This window comes from Culicoides brevitarsis, chromosome 3, assembly GCF_036172545.1.
Source record: "Culicoides brevitarsis isolate CSIRO-B50_1 chromosome 3, AGI_CSIRO_Cbre_v1, whole genome shotgun sequence".
Classification (NCBI taxonomy): Eukaryota; Metazoa; Arthropoda; class Insecta; order Diptera; family Ceratopogonidae; genus Culicoides; species Culicoides brevitarsis.
The window spans coordinates 8,011,353-8,029,345 of record NC_087087.1 but is presented as its reverse complement, the minus strand read 5'-3'; the positions used below and the strand labels follow the sequence as shown (position 1 = coordinate 8,029,345).

Below are 17,993 nucleotides of genomic sequence, written 5' to 3'. Positions count from 1 at the left end.
CTTGCTCCAAATGGATAAAAATTTGTCAGAGGGCTCTAATTTATCATTTTTAATCATTTTATAACTCAAAACTGCCAAAAAATTGAAACTGAAAAAAAAATTTTTCTTTGACACAGTTTTGATTTGAAAACTAAATCAAGAGCAAAACTGTGTCAAAAACTATGTCAAAAACTGTGTCAAAGCAATTTTTGTCAAATCTTGCTCTAAATGGATAAAAATTTGTCAGAGGGCTCTAATTTATCATTTTTAATCATTTTATAACTCAAAACTGCCAAAAAATTGAGTCCGAAAAAAAAATTTTTCCTTTGACATAGTTTTGTTTTGAAAACTAAATCAAGAACAAAAACTAGATCAAAAACTGTGTCAAAAACTGTGTCAAAGCAATTTTTGTCAAATCTTGCTCCAAATGGATAAAAATTTGTCAGAGGGCTCTAATTTATCATTTTTAATCATTTTATAACTCAAAACTGCCAAAAAATTGAAACTGAAAAAAAATTTTTTCTTTGACATAGTTTTGATTTGAAAACTAAATCAAGAACAAAACTGTGTCAAAAACTATGTCAAAAACTGTGTCAAAGCAATTTTTGTCAAATTTTGCTCCAAATGGATAAAAATTTGTCAGAGGGCTCTAATTTATCATTTTTAATCATTTTATAACTCAAAACTGCCAAAAAATTGAAACTGAAAAAAATTTTTTAATTTGACACATAACTGAAAAACTAAATCAAGAGCAAAACTAAAAACTGAAAAATTTTTGTCAAATTTAAATTACTTTTCCAATTTATCATTTCATTTTACTCAAAACTGAAAATTTATTTTAAATTTCTAAATCAAGAACAAAACTGTGTCAAAATTTAACAATTTTTTAAATCTTTTCCCAAATGGATTCTAATTTATCATTTTTAATCATTTTATAACATAACTGCGAAACAGAAAACGGTTTTGGAACACCCTAAAATTGAAAGCAATTTTTGTCAAATTTAAAATGGATAAAAATTTGTCAGAGGGCTTAATTTATCATTTTTAATCATTTTATAACTCAAAACTGCCAAAAAATTGAAACTGATTAAAATTTTGATTATTTGTTTCAAAATTATTCAATTTTAAAATTTCATTAGAGAAAGCTTTAAAAATTTTTAAATTATTTTTTTCAAAATTTAATTTGACTGTTTTAACTTATTTTTAATTTGATATGTTTTAAGTTTTTTTTCATTGAATTCATAAAATTGAAACATTTTTGATAATTGTAAAGGCCTAATTTAAAAATTTTCTTCAGAACTCTTTCAGATTTTAAATTTTTCTGAAAATATTTAAAAATAATTTCATAAAATTTTTTAAAATAATTTCACAAAAATTAAAAAAATATTTTAAAAATATAAAATTTTCGGTAAATTTTTTTGTTACCCCTAACAATTCACTATCCTCAAAAGTTGCTCAACGAACAAACCGCTTGCCTTTTATTTTATTCATCGAACAGCCGAGTGTTTTTACCGCCAGATATTTTGTTTCGGGTCTTCTTTTTATTTTTCTTCAATTCGAATCCTTGTTTCACATTAAATTACTAAATTTTCTTTAATTTTTCTCACCTTTAACGCCTTCTTAACATGCGTAAGTACCTGAAACGAGTTTAAGCGCATCACACAAGTGCATCTTTACAAGTGAAAATTCCCACTAACGTGACGCTTGTTGCTTGCAGCTTTCTAAAAGTAATGGATTCGTCGCTGCAAAACAAGTCAATGGGCTCCAATGCGAGTTGCTTGGAAATATCGAGCGAAGAAGACATCGAAATGATCATCACGAAACCCGAAACGACAAACAAAACGCCCGAACGCTCCCCGAGAACGGGTCGCAACTTGCTACTTCAACTCAATTCGACGCTGAGTCCCAAATTCACGGAAATCGAAAAGACGGAAAATGGGCGACGCAGCCGATACGGGCGCCAACAAAAGTCCAAAGACTTTGAGGATGGCTTTGTGCCGTCGGAATTGACGCGATTCGTGTCAAAAAGTGGTCCCGTGACGTTCGAGACGATGCGAATTATCAAGACGCCAACGAAAATTGTGCCCGAAAGCGAAGTTGTGACGTCGAACAACAACAACGACAGCAATGCAAACGAAAAAACGGCAAATGTGGTCAGAGCAATCGACGATTTGGGTGTCGATATGACAGAAACGGAAAAAGTTGACGAGGAAAATCCAACGTTGTCGCAGCTGGATGCCATGGAGCAACTTTCTGACGTGGATAGTGGCAGGGGATCGGTTGTCGATGCCGAATTTGCTGCTCTCATGACACAATATCCGGAGGGGGAACTTTATTGGGCTGAATATAAAGTTGCTTGTTGGTGGCCTTGCATCATCGCGCCTGACCCGGATGGAAATCCGCTGCGAAATGACCCGAGATCGAAAGTTGTCGAGATTCACGTGAAATATCTCGCGGATAAACGTGCCTGGATTGCTCATAATAAACTTGTTCCGTACGTCGAGTACGATGATTTGCTGAAATCGCACAAGGTTTGTATGAAAAATTCATTAAATTTTTTTTTTTTTTTTAATTTTTTATGTTTTTTAGGTCAACACAAAAGCAAACATTCAAAAAAAACTGTTCCCACGATCGATTTTTTTGGGCAGCTTTTTGAAAAAACTCCCAATTGAGCAACGTTTGACCAAACTCTACGAAGAAGAGGAGAAACAGGCTGAACAAAGAACTCGTAAACGTAAAAGTAAAGAACTTCTTGATCGTTCAGCTACTCCTGAAAGTCCCGCATTCGAAGATATTACAGACGACGCTGAGTCCATCAAGTCCGATTTGAACCTCATTCGACAATTAACGGGCAAACGCAAGTCTCCGCCGCCTCCTGAGATCCATCCAAAGCGAATTCGGTTCTCGCGACGTTCGTTAGAGCTGAAAAATCGACCAAAAATCGCCGAAGAGACTCCGTTGAATGTCTCCTTACCCGCCAAAATATCCAAAGCTGCTAAAAAAGACAAAAAAGAGGAACCAGAAGACGATGGATTAACAATCGAAGAGCGCCTTCGCAAGGAATTCATGACAAAAGACTTCCATTATTTGCATATGTATCCAGATCACGCGATAAAACGTGAATTTGTGTGTCGCCTGTGTTATCGCACGAAGAATTTGAAGAAATGTAACGGGTGTTACGGGCATTTCCATGAAGATTGTGTCTCAAAAGTGAAAGTTGGGCAACCAATTCCTGTCTTGAAACGCGGGCCCATCGGTTTTCACAAAGGAAAAAAGGGGACAAAACGTAATTCCGTCGCTCGTCGTGCCTCCGCAGTGAAAAAAGAGGAAATTAAAGAAGAAGAGGAGGAAGAAATTGTCGAAGAAACCTCCAAAATCGATGAAAATGCGGGTTTTTTGTGTTTTGACTGCGAAACGAAAAGTCACAAGTGCTTCATTTGCAACGTAAAAGGCGAATCTGAGGAAATTGTGCAATGCAACTACAACAAATGCATGCGTTTCTATCACAAAAAGTGTCTCAAGCCCGCATTCCCGCAAACCACCGTCATGACAGACGATCGCATCGTTTGCCCGTATCACAAATGTCACACGTGCTTCGCCTCCGACAGCGCCAGCTTGACGCCCGACAGCAAATTGGTGATGTGCGTGCTTTGTCCAACGTCGTATCACTACAACGACGTCAACTGCATTCCCGCTGGTACGGAATGGCTTTCGACGACGCAAATAATCTGCCAAAATCACTCGATAAAGCCTGCTGCGAACATCAATGCGAATTGGTGCTTCATTTGTACGCGTGGCGGCGACTTAATTTGCTGCGAAACTTGCCCGGGAGCCTTTCATTTAACGTGTGTCAATGAAGCGGAAGTCCCGCAAGGCAAATATGTGTGTGACAGTTGCTCATCCGGGCGTCGCCCGTTGCATAACGAGCTCGTATGGGCAAAAATCGGCAATTATCGCTTTTGGCCTGCGATTGTTTTGGCTCCGCAAACTGTTCCACTGTCCATGGTCGATGCCTTTCATTATCCCAACGATTTTTGTGTCAAATTTTTCGGAACTCGAGATTGCGCATGGGTAGGACGCGATCGGGTATTCGTTATCGAAGAAGAAGATGCGATCGGAAGAATTCCCGAAGCCAAAGGAGGACTCGAAGCAGCTTTCGCAAAAGCCATTTCCGAGTTGCGAATCGTTCAAAAGATGCTAAAAGCCGACAAATTGGCAAGTCAACAGAAAACGATGAGCAAAAGCAAACCAGACCCGTATGTGAAGATCCAAATTAATCGCGCCGTGCCGCCAATCAAGCTGGAAATGGATGTCGAAGCGGCACACAACATCGAGTGTCAGTGCAAACCCACAGATGAAGATCCCTGCGGCATAACGAGTCAATGTCTCAATCGTTCGAGCAAACAGGAATGCAATCCGCACACTTGCCCGGCACAGGACAAGTGCAACAATCAACTTTTCCAAAAGCGAACGTATCCAAAGTTGCAGGAACGGAATACGCATACGCGTGGATGGGGTCTTTTCGCGGAGGAGGACATCAAGGAGGGCACATTTGTCATTGAATATGTCGGCGAAGTCATAAATACGAAAGAAATGAATCGCCGCATGGAAGTGAATCGCGAAAAGAAGATTGATAATTTTTATTTTATGGATTTAGTTGCGGGACAGATCATTGATGCAGGCGAAAAGGGAAATAAGGCGCGATTTATTAATCATTCGTGCATGCCGAATTGTGTGACGGAGATGTGGCAAGTTGGTAGAACAGTGCGGATCGGGATTTTTGCGTTGCGCGACATTAAAAAGGTAAAAAATTAAATTTTTTAATATTAATTTATTTGATAATTTTTTTGAATTTTTTTTTTAAATTTTTAGAATTAAAAAAATAGTTTTTGTTTTCATAAAAAAAAAATTAAAAAAAATTATTTTAATTAAATAGGAGACAAAATTTAATTATTTTATTTTTTTAATTTAATTAAAAAGAATAATCTCTTTTTCATTATTTTTTCTCTTGAATAAATAATTTTTATAAATTTTAGTTTATTTATTTAATTCATTTATTGAATTTATTTTTAAATCGAAAATTTTCAAAAATTTTAAAATTAAAAAAAATATTTTAATTCATTTTTCACAGACAAATAAAAATTTAATTAAACAATTTTCAACAAATTAAAAAGAAAAATAATTTTATTTTATTTTAATTAAGTAGGAGACTTAATTTAATTATTTTATTTTTTTTATTAAAATGAAGAAGAAAAAAATATTTATTTAATTTATAAAATAGCAATTTTCAAAAAAAAAATAAATTTTAATTATTATTTAATTATTAAATTATTTAATTATTTAATTATTAAAAAAAATGATACAAAAAAATTAAAAATAATTTTTAAAAATAATTCAGAAGACTAAATTTAATTATTTTATTTAAGAAAGAAAAAAAAGATTATTTTTAATAAATTTAAAACGTTAAAATATTTTAATTTTTCACTATTTTTTTTTTCTTTGAATTTTTTCGACAAATTTTGAAAAATTAAATTCATTAATTAATTAAACAATTTTTTCATAATAATTAAATAGTTTATTTATTTAATTTATTTGAATTAATTTTAATTTAATTTAAAAAAAAAAATCAATATATTTTTTAATAATAATTTATTTTTTTCAATTGCAGGACGAAGAATTAAGCTTCGACTACCAACTCGAGTGCAAAGGTAACGTTCAAAAACCTTGCATGTGTGGCACGTCGGAATGCAGAGGCTTCATCGGTCCCAAGAAAAAGGACGCTCGTCGTTCGTCAACGAATTCCGCAAGATCCTCGTCGCCAACCACGACGACATCGAAGAAAAAATCAACCAAACGGAAATCCTCGTTTTCGCTTAAAATTCAACTGAATAAGAAGAAAAAGACAGCACCGTCGTCATCATCGACACCGAAAGCCGAAAAGACAAATAATACCTCAAAAACCATTGAAATCGACGACGATCTCGAAGTTCGGGCGGAAAATTTCACGCCTGCATCTCCAAATGGGGAGAATTCAGTCGCAAGCATGGACATCGACTGAAATTCTTGTTAGATTAATTCCCGTACAATTTTTTTTTGTTTAGATTTTCTAACTAAGTTTTGACGTAATAACTTGGAAGTTATCTACATTATATTTATATTTGCTATTACTTTTTAGAGAATATTTGAAAGTTTTTCTTTAGTATTTCGAGATACATCTAAATTTATTGTTATATTTACTAAATTAAAGTTAAATGAGAAAAAGAAAAGAAAAAAATTGGGTACAAGATACCTTATTAGCATAATTTAAATAGCTAAAAATAAATAAATATATTTTTTAAACAAATGTTTTTTTATTTCTTCAAAAATCGAGGAGATTTAGGAAATTATCTTTAGAATGCATATTTATTTAATTTTAGCTTTGAAACCCATCAAAAGTTGGTTAAAAATTGACTTGAGAAAAAAAGAACGATTTTTGCTCCTCATATGAAAAAATCGTATTTTTTTTATTTCATCAAAAATCGATCAGATAATTTTTTTTTATTTTTTAGCTTAAAAATCGAAAATCAGATACGATTTTTGCAATGATAAAATCGTAAATCAACTTTAAATTAAATGAATATTTATTAACTTTTATCTTTGAAACCCATAAAAAGTTTTTTGAAAATTGACTTGAGAAAAAAAGTACGATTTTTGTACTAAAAGTACTAAAATCGTACTTTTTTTATTTCATCAAAAATCGATCAGATATCAATGAAAATCAACTTTAAAATGCATATTTATTAACTTTTAGCTTTGAAACCCATCAAAAGTTGGTACTTTTTTTATTTCATCAAAAATCGATCAGATATCAATGAAAATCAACTTTAGAATGAATATTTATTAAATTTTAGCTTTGAAACCCATCAAAAATTGACTTGAGGAAAAAAGTACGATTTTTGCTCCTCATATGATAAAATCGTACTTTTTTTTATTTCAAAAAAATCGATCAGATATCAATGGAAATCAACTTTAGAATGAATATTTATTAAATTTTAGCTTTGAAACCCATCAAAAGTTGGTTGAAAATTGACTTGAGAAAAAAAGTACGATTTTTGCTCCTCACATGATAAAATCGTACTTTTTTTTATTTCATCAAAAATCGATCAGATATCAATGGAAATTAACTTTAGAATGAATATTTATTAAATTTTAGCTTTGAAACCCATCAAAAGTTGGTTGAAAATTGACTTGAGAAAAAAAGTACGATTTTTGCTCCTCATATGATAAAATCGTACTTTTTTTTATTTCATCAAAAATCGATCAGATATCAATGGAAATCAACTTTAGAATGAATATTTATTAAATTTTAGCTTTGAAACCCATCAAAAGTTGGTTGAAAATTGACTTGAGAAAAAAAGTACGATTTTTGCTCCTCACATGATAAAATCGTACTTTTTTTATTTCATCAAAAATCGATCAGATATCAATGAAAATCAACTTTAAAATGCATATTTATTAACTTTTAGCTTTGAAACCCATCAAAAGTTGGTTGAAAATTGACTTGAGAAAAAAAGTACGATTTTTGCTCCTCACATGATAAAATCGTACTTTTTTTTATTTCATCAAAAATCGATCAGATATCAATGGAAATCAACTTTGAAATGAATATTATTGAATTTTAGCTTTGAAACCCATCAAAAGTTGGTTGAAAATTGACTTGAGAAAAAAAGTACGATTTTTGCTCCTCATATGATAAAATCGTACTTTTTTTTATTTCTTCAAAAATCGATCAGATATCAATGAAAATCAACTTTAAAATGCATATTTATTAACTTTTAGCTTTGAAACCCATCAAAAGTTGGTTGAAAATTGACTTGAGAAAAAAAGTACGATTTTTGCTCCTCACATGATAAAATCGTACTTTTTTTTATTTCATCAAAAATCGATCAGATATCAATGGAAATCAACTTTAGAATGAATATTTATTAAATTTTAGCTTTGAAACCCATCAAAAGTTGGTTGAAAATTGACTTGAGAAAAAAAGTACGATTTTTGCTCCTCACATGATAAAATCGTATTTTTTTTATTTCATCAAAAATCGATCAGATAGCAATGGAAATCAACTTTAGAATGAATATTTATTAAATTTTAGCTTTGAAACCCATCAAAAGTTGGTTGAAAATTGACTTGAGAAAAAAAGTACGATTTTTGCTCCTCACATGATAAAATCGTACTTTTTTTTATTTCATCAAAAATCGATCAGATATCAATGAAAATCAACTTTAAAATGAATATTTATTAAATTTTAGCTTTGAAACCCATCAAAAGTTGGTTGAAAATTGACTTGAGAAAAAAAGTACGATTTTTGCTCCTCACATGATAAAATCGTACTTTTTTTTATTTCATCAAAAATCGATCAGATATCAATGAAAATCAACTTTAGAATGAATATTTATTAAATTTTAGCTTTGAAACCCATCAAAAGTTGGTTGAAAATTGACTTGAGAAAAAAAGTACGATTTTTGCTCCTCACATGATAAAATCGTACTTTTTTTTAAAAATCATCAAAAATCGATCAGATTTAGAATGTTTTTTTATTTCAAAAATCGAATGAATATTTATTAAATTTTAGCTTTGAAACCCATCAAAAGTTGGTTGAAAATTGACTTGAGAAAAAAAGTACGATTTTTGCTCCTCATATGATAAAATCGTACTTTTTTTATTTCATCAAAAATCGATCAGATATCAATGGAAATCAACTTTAAAATGAATATTTATTAAATTTTAGCTTTGAAACCCATCAAAAATTGGTTGAAAATTGACTTGAGAAAAAAAGTACGATTTTTGCTCCTCACATGATAAAATCGTACTTTTTTTTATTTCATCAAAAATCGATCAGATATCAATGGAAATCAACTTTAGAATGAATATTTATTAAATTTTAGCTTTGAAACCCATCAAAAGTTGGTTGAAAATTGACTTGAGAAAAAAAGTACGATTTTTGCTCCTCACATGATAAAATCGTACTTTTTTTTATTTCATCAAAAATCGATCAGATATCAATGGAAATCAACTTTAAAATGCATATTTATTAAATTTTAGCTTTGAAACCCATCAAAAGTTGGTTGAAAATTGACTTGAGAAAAAAAGTACGATTTTTGCTCCTCACATGATAAAATCGTACTTTTTTTTATTTCATCAAAAATCGATCAGATATCAATGAAAATCAACTTTAGAATGAATATTTATTAAATTTTAGCTTTGAAACCCATCAAAAATTGGTTGAAAATTGACTTGAGAAAAAAAGTACGATTTTTGCTCCTCACATGATAAAATCGTACTTTTTTTTATTTCATCAAAAATCGATCAGATATCAATGAAAATCAACTTTAGAATGAATATTTATTAACTTTTAAGCAATAAAACTGACAAAAGTTGGTTGAAAAATTATTTTTCATGAGAAAAAAAAATTTATTTCGTCAAATAATTGAACAAGTTGAAGCCATTCTTCCAAAAAGAAAAAAAAAATAAAACAGATTTTTTCACTAGCATATTGTTCTTTATTTTCAAAACGGATCTTAGTCATTTTTTCTCTAATAATGCGGATGTTAACATCATTTTTTTGATCTTATTTTTTAAAAATTGAAAATATTTAAATTCACAGATTGTTGGAAGAGTTGGTGATTTCCTGTTTGGCGAAAAACAAGCGACGCTACTTCCCAAGTCCTCCCAAACTACAAAAAATAGAACGTCACTTGATAAATCGCTCAGCAAAATGTTTCCCCGTGTTGAACCGAAATCCCCACAAAAGAATTTTTAATGAGCAATCTTTTTTTCTTTTGAGTAAAAATCTATGAATTTTCAATATTTTTGCGCCCTTTTGTTGTTCTCTAGTTCTGTACGGTTTAAATTATTTTTTTTTTTATTATTTCAATATGAAATGAAAGATTTACTGGAATTCTGTTGTAATTCATTCGATTTCATGGGTGAAAGTTAGAGATGTTCGTCGAATCGTTCGTTTAATTTTGAAATTCTAACAATTTAACAAAGTTTGTGATTTTTTTAATAAAAAAAAAGTTAAAAAATAATAAGGATTCACAATCGATTCGTCTGGCAATCCGGTTGGTTGTTGGTTGATTGCACGTTTTTGTTGTTGCTGTTGTCATTATCTTAGAAGGTAAGTAGAATTTTTGTGTTATAAAAAGGAAAGGTCGAAAGGGAAACACATTCTCTCTCTCACGTTCGCTTTTTATAGACTGACTGGATTAAACTTAATTTTTTTTTAAGACGACGACTTGTTTTTTTTTTGAAATTTTGTGGGTAAATTTGTAACTGAATTTAACTGTGTATATTTTTTTTTTTTGTATTTTTAATTAATTTTATAAATTTATTCCTTAGCAGAATTGTAACACACTGACTCGCGACAACGATGAACACTTCTTAGAAAGCGAATAGCAACAAGAAGGCCATCATAAGACAGAAAAGTCCCATAGCTTCAGACAAGGCGAAACCCAAGATGGCATATGAGAACAATTGTTGTTTAAGTGATGGGTTTCGGGCATAACCGATGATGAGGGAGCCGAATACTGTTCCGATACCAGCACCTGTTGGGAGATTTTAGAAAAAGAAAAATTATTAGAAAAAGTTTTTTATTTTAAAATTTTACACAAAAAATGAAATGTGAGGGACGAACACAAGAAAAATGATGAAATGAAAATGATAAGTGTGCGTTACCTGCTGATGATTGGAACTTGGTAAGTATCGTTGGATACTTTTTGGAATGAAATCTTGGGATTTTTTGATTTTTTTTCTTTCAATTTTTTTTCTCAGTTTGGAGTGTTTTGGAATTAATTTTAATTGGAAATTTTTATTTTAAATTAAAAAATTTTTTTTAGAAATTTGATGCAAAAAATTCAATTCAATAATTTAAATATTTGGCGAAAATTATTGTATTAATTCAATTAAAAATTTTTAAAAAAAATATTTTTTTTTATTTTTGTTCAAAAAATATGTTTCGAAAATTTGATGGTGAAAAAATTAATTTTATATATTTTTTAAATTTTTTCTGTGGAAACGTCTTGAAATTAAATTAATTCAAAATTTAAAAATTTTTTTTTTTTCATTTTTGAACAAAAAAAAAAATTAAATGTGATGCAGAAAATTTATTTAAATAAAATTTTTTAATTTTTAACAAAATATTTTTTTTTTTTGCTTTTTTTTAAAGAAGAAAAATTTTTAATAATTTTTATTTTTTTTTTAGTTGAAAAAAAAACTTGTAATTAATTTTTTTTAAAAAATCTTGAAATAAGATTTAAGGGAAAATTTTTGTATATTTTTAATAAATTTATTATTTTTAAAGAAATATTTTTTTAATTGAAAAAATGTCTTGGAGTAATTTTTTTTTATTTTTTTTAAGAAATCTAATTTCAAAATATTCAAATCGAATATTTTTAATAATTTTAATTTTTTTATAAAAAAATATTTTTTTTAAATTGAAAAAAAATGTCTTGGAATAAAGTTTTTTATTTTTTTTTTTTAAGAAATCGTATTTCAAAGAGTCATTTTATTAAGGAAAACAAATTATTCGTGCAGAAATGAGTGAGAGACAGAGAGAATTACAAAGCAAATAACATGAGAAAGGCAATCATGATGCAAAAAAGACCCATTGCCTCGGAAAGGGCAAATCCGAGAATGGCATAGGAGAAAAGTTGCTGTTTGAGAGAAGGGTTTCTTGCGTAACCCTGAATCAACGCTGCGAAAACAGTTCCAATTCCGACGCCTGTGTGTGTGTTAATGAACAAATGAATGGATGAGGTGCGATTTTAAGGATAAAAAATGAAAATTTTCATCAGAACTTTTGCCATTGCTCTTCTGAAATCGTAAAAACACGCCAAAAAATGTCAAAAACCTTCGTAAAAAGTTGCGAAAAGCTAGAAGACTAGAGAAAGAATAGTCTGAATTGAGTTCAGAGTGTGACCTCTGCTTGCAAATCGAACTTAAAATGCGTGCGATAAGAGTTTCCAATACATCGCCCCGAAGGACGATGCAGAATTTCTTGTTCCCCAACCCCTACATTAGTCGGGCACCCGTCTAGAGTGTTCTTAATCAGCCAACGTGCTGTGCGCAATGTCTCAGACCTTCCCGAGGCAACGACAAGAATTGTCTTGGAGTAATCAGATACTCGTATGTGTGCCCCAGATGCAAGATTCTCTCTAGTCAAAGTGCGTTTCGACAACTTTTGCTTCAGTTTCTTGACGATTTGGCGGCATTTTGATATCATAATGAGCAAATGGCAAATTTGTAGGACACTTGATGTTACATAAGCGCCCTACATTCGATCATCATATGAAAATTTGGCGGTACGGGGATGTGTGAAGGAAGTTTTTTATGGATGAAAAACTTACCGGATCCAGCAACACCGACTGTGGCAGCGCCTGCACCGATGAATTTAGCTGCAGAATCGATATCACGTGTAACGGGGGATGTTTGGAAACATCTGACTTGTGGCAATAGAGCTACAGATGATGTGTTTTGGGCAGCTAATGTCTGGCTTTGGCTGATAACAGCACTGCTCAAGGGCCGCAAGTAAGCCTTGGTTCCGTTGACAACCTGAAATCGAATTTTTTTTCGTCAATTACATAACCTGCATAATCTATAGAAGCTGTACGTATGCTATAGAGACACGTATGCATCTCGTACAGATAAAAGTTGATCGGAAAAGTCTTATGTAATTAATTTTCTTTTTTTTTTTTTGCTTACAAGAATTTTCCGAAGCAACAAAGTTGATAATTAAATGCAAAAGGAGGTCAATACTTACGACATTGCGTGCAAGTGGGGCAACACGGGCAGCTGATGTGAACATTTTGTCTTCTTTTTGTTTTTTAACGGTTGTCGAACTAAGAGAAACTGCAAAGAAAAACAAGAAAAACATTAATTTCTCATTTTTTCCTCATCCGAAGCACTTTTTGTGTGTTCGTATAGTGAGCCGCTTCTGAACTGGTTACGTAACGAAAACCGAAGAACCCGTTTTATCCCGAAATTAAATGGAAAAACTTTGGAAAACTGCATGAAATTAATCAAATGTGCTCCAAACTTTGCTTTTTTCTCGTATTTAGTCACAATTTTCGCGTATTTCTTGCTAATTGAGACCTTTTATGTAATTCGCCCGATTTTACAATATGGCCGACACGACAAGAAAATTTTAATTTTTCGTTTTTGCTGTGAAATAATTCGTAATTCCGTGATTCTCCATTTGATTTGGGGCTTTTGTGAGTTTTCCGCATTTTTTCACTCGTTTACAGGTATTTTGGACACTTTTTACACCATTTTACTTACTTTACGTGCGGCGCAAAGACCTTTCTTCTGCTAATGAAAAACACGAATGATGGTTCCGAAAAATGTGCTTGAAACGGATTGGTTCGTTTTTGACGTAACACAAGTTTTTTGCATTGAGATTTGGGTTTGTAAATTTTTTAGATGCTCGGAGTTTGCTCGAGCAAAATTAAAAAAGTTTTAAAATTTTGAGAAAAAATTTTTTTTACGTTTTTCATCTAATTTTAGAATTAAAATTTGATCTAAATTTAATTTTTTTGAAGTTCAAAACATTTTTTTAAGTTTAGTGAAATTCGTAAATTGATAAATTTTGTTTACAGATAGGGTAATTTTTTTATTTTTTAATAAATAACACTTATTATGGGTTGACTCCTCTCGATTTTTATCAAAGTTTTCAAATATTTTTCTAAACAAAAAAATTAAATTTCGAATATTTTTAATCTCTATCAACTCCGATGGGTTTTAAAAATTTTAAAATAAAACGAAAATTTTGTGACGCTGTTTTTAATGCTGATGATCTTAATATTAGGGCTCACTTACCCATTTTTGAAAATTGAGTTAGATCACCGTTCTCCGTCTCAAATTGAAGGTTTTGTCTTTAGAAACAACTTTTGTTTTGGACTTTTTCCAAATTTTGCGTTTTCGATGTACAGGAGCCTTTTAAAGATGTTAGCAAAAAAAATTGATCAAAAAAAATTTCAGCCAAAATCCTCTTATTATGAGGGCTCACATACCGATTTTTCAAAATTTTTTCAACTTTTGTAGATCACGGTTCTCCAGCTCAAATTGAAGGTTTTGTCTTTAGAAACAACTTTTGTTTTGGACTTTTTCCAAATTTTGCGTTTCCGATGTACAGGAGCCTTTTAAAGATGTTAGCAAAAAAAATTGATGAAAAAAAATTTCAGCCAAAATCCTCTTATTATGAGGGCTCACATTACACCATTTTTCAAATTGAAAATTGACTTTTGTAGATCACCAAAATTCTCCCGTTCTCAAATTGAAGGTTTTGTCTTTAGAAACAACTTTTGTTTTGGACTTTTTCCAAATTTTGCGTTTCCGATGTACAGGAGCCTTTTAAAGATGTTAGCAAAAAAAATTGATGAAAAAAAATTTCAGTCAAAATCCTCTTATTATGAGGGCTCACATACCGATTTTTCAAAATTTTTTCAACTTTTGTAGATCACGGTTCTCCAGCTCAAATTGAAGGTTTTGTCTTTAGAAACAACTTTTGTTTTGGACTTTTTCTAAATTTTGCTGAAATTTTGCGTTTTCGATGTACAGGAGCCATTTAAAAAATTGAAACTGAAAAAATTTTTTTCTTTGACATAGTTTTGTTTTGAAAACTAAATCAAGAGCAAAACTAAATCAAAAACTGTGTCAAAAACTGTGTCAAAGCCATTTTTGTCAAATCTTGCTCCAAATCGATAAAAATTTATCAGTCTCATAGCCTCATAGAAAAATTCAAAATTTTATTAAATTTCATTGAAAAAACTTATTTGAACTCCAAAAATATTTTTTTCTGTTCCCTAATTAATTTTTTTGAATTTTTAAATAATTTTTGAGAATGCTCGAGCAAACTCCGAGCAAAACACCAAAGTTACTTGCAAACCCTAACTTCAATTTTTTGTGCATTAGGTCTTTTAAAAAAACAAAAATTAATAAATTAAAGAAATTTTAAATAATTTCAAGCATTTTACGTGATTTATTTTCACAATAATAAAATTTTCAAAGATTTAAAAGCCAAAAAATGAGTTTTTGATAGAAAAATTTATCAAAAATAATTTTTTCCAACAGATTTTTTGAAAAAGAAACCCACGTCAGTTTTCAGAATCACGTAGAAAAATGTCAACAACAACTCCGGATTCCACAAAATTCCTAATTTCTTTCGTTGTTTTGTTGGAATTAATTCACCCGACAGAAGTTGGATCTGTTCTCGTGAATACCCGAGTGTCGTGAGTATTTTTTCTTTATTTTTTTCCTTCAAAAATTAATAATTTCTCGTGTCTTCCATGCAGCACATTCGACATAATCAATAATGACGTTTTTTTCGAAATCACAGAGCCCCCAGAACTGGAGTACACGTACCGCATAAAGCCAGCGAAGGATTTCGGAGGGACTTTTAACGCTAATTTTAAGTTGAGGGACGTCGCTTTGGTGCCCGTGATACCGCCAGATGCGTGTTTAATTAGTACCGTGAGGAACGCCGAGGACATTCGAGGGAATGTCGCACTCGTAGAACGCGGCGATTGCTCATTTCTGACAAAAACAATCAATATCGAGCGATTGGGAGGCAAAGCTGTGATTATAACGGAGTCGACAGCAGCGGAGGGCGACAATGAAATCTACATCGAGATGGTAGACGACGATTCGGGACGTCAAACGAGCATTCCAGCGGGATTTTTGCTCGGAAAAAACGGAAAAATCATTCGGAGTACGTTGAATCGCCTGCAACGAGACTACGCCGTCATTAATTTAAATATCAATTTAACGTTTGTGCCGCTGCATCAGATAAATACGCCGCCGTGGTTGGGACTGTGATAGAAAATAAAAGCATTAAAACTAAAAAAACGACGAGAAAAAACCAAAAAAATATTAAAACTAGTCATTATCAGATAAAATTAGTGTCATAACGCTTGTTTGCGTGCAAACAGTTGTCATAGTTATAAAAAAAATTACTTAAAAAATTGAAGAAAAGCAATGAATTTCATCATTTTCGTTACCTTATCACTTTTTTTGACATGCAATGCGTTACCTCCGAAAATTCTGCGACGTTTTTGGACCAATACGGGATTCGCTCCGATTGGAAATGACCCAAGGGAGGTACTTTTGTCATCAGATACCCTCACAAACGTTGATTTGATCAGCTCACTGCCGAATCAGGGACTTGAAACGATCCGAATTCATTGGTTGTTGGACTTGGTTGACTCGAAAGGCGATAAATATGGAAAATTAGATAAATTTTTGGATGGATTGGTACAAAAAAAGATGAATTTAGGACTTGAAATCATGAGTCATCGCAAATTTGAGTATGAAAATGACATTTATGAGCTCTTGAAACGTTACACGATGCGGTATGGAATTGAAATTACCTCGAAATGGAAGTTGGAGACATGGAATGAACCGGATTTGAAGTCTTATAACGTTTTAAATTTCACTTTAGATGGTAAATTTTTGAAATTTTTTCTCAAGAATTTTTTTTAAATAATTTTTTTGATTATTTTTAGACTATTTGAACTACATTCAAGCCTTAAAAATAGGACTTGAACGAATTTCTGACGAATCAGGACACAATTTTACTCTAAGAGGACCTGCAGGATTGTTTCGAAACCCAAAAAATCACGAATTTTGTTGGAAAGCTGTTGAATTATGTCAAGATGGGACCAAAAAATGTCCTTTTGATGTCATAACTTTTCATCGTAAAGGCAATGGATCAGCTGAATCTGTATTTAGTGAGACAATTTCTCTTATTGTTGAACTTTCGAACACTTTTCCACGGTTATCTCAGATGAAATTCTCCAACGAGTGAGTTTTTAATTAATTTTTATCATCAAAAAATCAAAAATTTATGAAAATTTTCTTTTAGTGAAGCAGATCCAATCGTTACATGGTCCGAACCGCGTGAATTTCAAGCTGACATCCGTTACGCTGCTACCGTAGTTGAAACTATTCTTCTTCATTGGACTGCAATTTACAACGAAATCATCAATTTGGAGTCAATTAGTCACGATAACGCCTTTCTCAGCTTTTATCCGCACCAATTTACCCAAAGAACGCTCTTGGCACGATTCCAAATGAACAATTCCAACCCGTGGCATACACAATTCTTTCAAAAACCCGTTTTTGCTGCACTTGGATTGATGGCGAATCTTGGTCCGTTAGCTTTTGACATCGAAAAGAAGCAAAATTGGAATGGAAGTGACGTTATCTACTTAAGCACGATAGGAAAAGGTTCAAAATTTTACCTCTCAACGATATTGGTGATGAAAAAATCCATCAAAACGAACATTTTTCGTTATGAATTACCACAAGAACTTCTTAAAAGAGCTTCAAACACGACAATTTGGTATTCCGTGGAAGGAATTATCGATGGCGTGACGGATCCTTATCATTTTTGGGTAAAAAATGGCAGTCCTGCATTCCCAAATCCCGCATTTCGTGACATTTTACGGAAAATTCAGACACCTTTACTACTGGATCATGGCAAAAAAGAGACTTTAACTCATTTTGACATCACAGAAGAACGTTCCTCGATCATTTTGATAAGAGCTTGTGAAGAAGGAACACCTGCGCCGATAAAAATTCATGAAATTCGTTTGACAAAAGTTACCGAAGATGAAGTTTTGATCATTTGGAGTGATAAATTCTACGAGGAACGATGCATTTTGACATATCAAGTGTATTTTCAAGGAAAAAAAGACGGAAAATGGGAAGAAATTACCAAAAATCGTCATGTTCCTTTCATGAATTTCCAGTTTAGAGCGAAAAATGCTACTTTGGGATGTTACAAAGTACGCTCCGTCGACATTTTAATGCAAAAAAGTGAATTTTCGGAAGTTCATTGCATGTAAAGTCATATTTTTAATCATTCATGAGAAAGAAAACCAAAAAAATTACATGAGATCATTAAATTTAATACGTATTTTATCAATTCTAATTATTAAACATTAAATCCTGAGAGAGAAAATGTGATTCCAAGTCGGTTT

At 31.5% G+C, this 17,993-nt stretch overlaps 4 protein-coding genes across 6 annotated transcripts; 3 read left to right on the top strand and 1 right to left on the bottom strand.

Annotated features, from left to right (window-relative positions):
• The first annotated feature begins 1,490 nt into the window (after nt 1-1,490).
• Nucleotides 1,491-6,323, top strand: LOC134833491 (nuclear receptor binding SET domain protein). 2 transcript variants are annotated; one of them, XM_063847814.1, is made up of 4 exons: nt 1,491-1,608; nt 1,697-2,510; nt 2,569-4,782; nt 5,648-6,323. In XM_063847814.1, the coding sequence occupies exons 2-4, from the start codon at nt 1,710-1,712 to the stop codon at nt 6,035-6,037; spliced, it is 3,405 nt and encodes a 1,134-aa protein (XP_063703884.1). In that variant the 5' UTR covers nt 1,491-1,608; nt 1,697-1,709; the 3' UTR covers nt 6,038-6,323. The 2 variants fall into 2 exon arrangements, with proteins under 2 accessions (XP_063703884.1, XP_063703885.1); XM_063847815.1 differs by having other exon boundaries at nt 1,508-2,510.
• A 3,312-nt stretch (nt 6,324-9,635) lies between these two features.
• Nucleotides 9,636-13,363, bottom strand: LOC134835945 (ATP synthase lipid-binding protein, mitochondrial). Its single transcript, XM_063850982.1, has 4 exons — nt 13,294-13,363; nt 12,776-12,864; nt 12,363-12,567; nt 9,636-10,562 (listed from the first exon to the last, which is right to left on the bottom strand). The coding sequence occupies exons 2-4, from the start codon at nt 12,818-12,820 to the stop codon at nt 10,399-10,401; spliced, it is 414 nt and encodes a 137-aa protein (XP_063707052.1). The 5' UTR covers nt 12,821-12,864; nt 13,294-13,363; the 3' UTR covers nt 9,636-10,398.
• A 1,605-nt stretch (nt 13,364-14,968) lies between these two features.
• LOC134834186 (PRADC1-like protein) lies at nt 14,969-15,958 on the top strand. The gene is made up of 2 exons (XM_063848762.1): nt 14,969-15,242; nt 15,306-15,958. The coding sequence occupies exons 1-2, from the start codon at nt 15,133-15,135 to the stop codon at nt 15,826-15,828; spliced, it is 633 nt and encodes a 210-aa protein (XP_063704832.1). The 5' UTR covers nt 14,969-15,132; the 3' UTR covers nt 15,829-15,958.
• Nucleotides 15,873-17,938, top strand: LOC134834184 (alpha-L-iduronidase). 2 transcript variants are annotated; one of them, XM_063848761.1, is made up of 3 exons: nt 15,873-16,453; nt 16,548-16,812; nt 16,874-17,938. In XM_063848761.1, the coding sequence occupies exons 1-3, from the start codon at nt 15,988-15,990 to the stop codon at nt 17,856-17,858; spliced, it is 1,716 nt and encodes a 571-aa protein (XP_063704831.1). In that variant the 5' UTR covers nt 15,873-15,987; the 3' UTR covers nt 17,859-17,938. The 2 variants fall into 2 exon arrangements, with proteins under 2 accessions (XP_063704831.1, XP_063704830.1); XM_063848760.1 differs by having other exon boundaries at nt 16,515-16,812.
• The last annotated feature ends 55 nt before the right edge of the window (nt 17,939-17,993 follow it).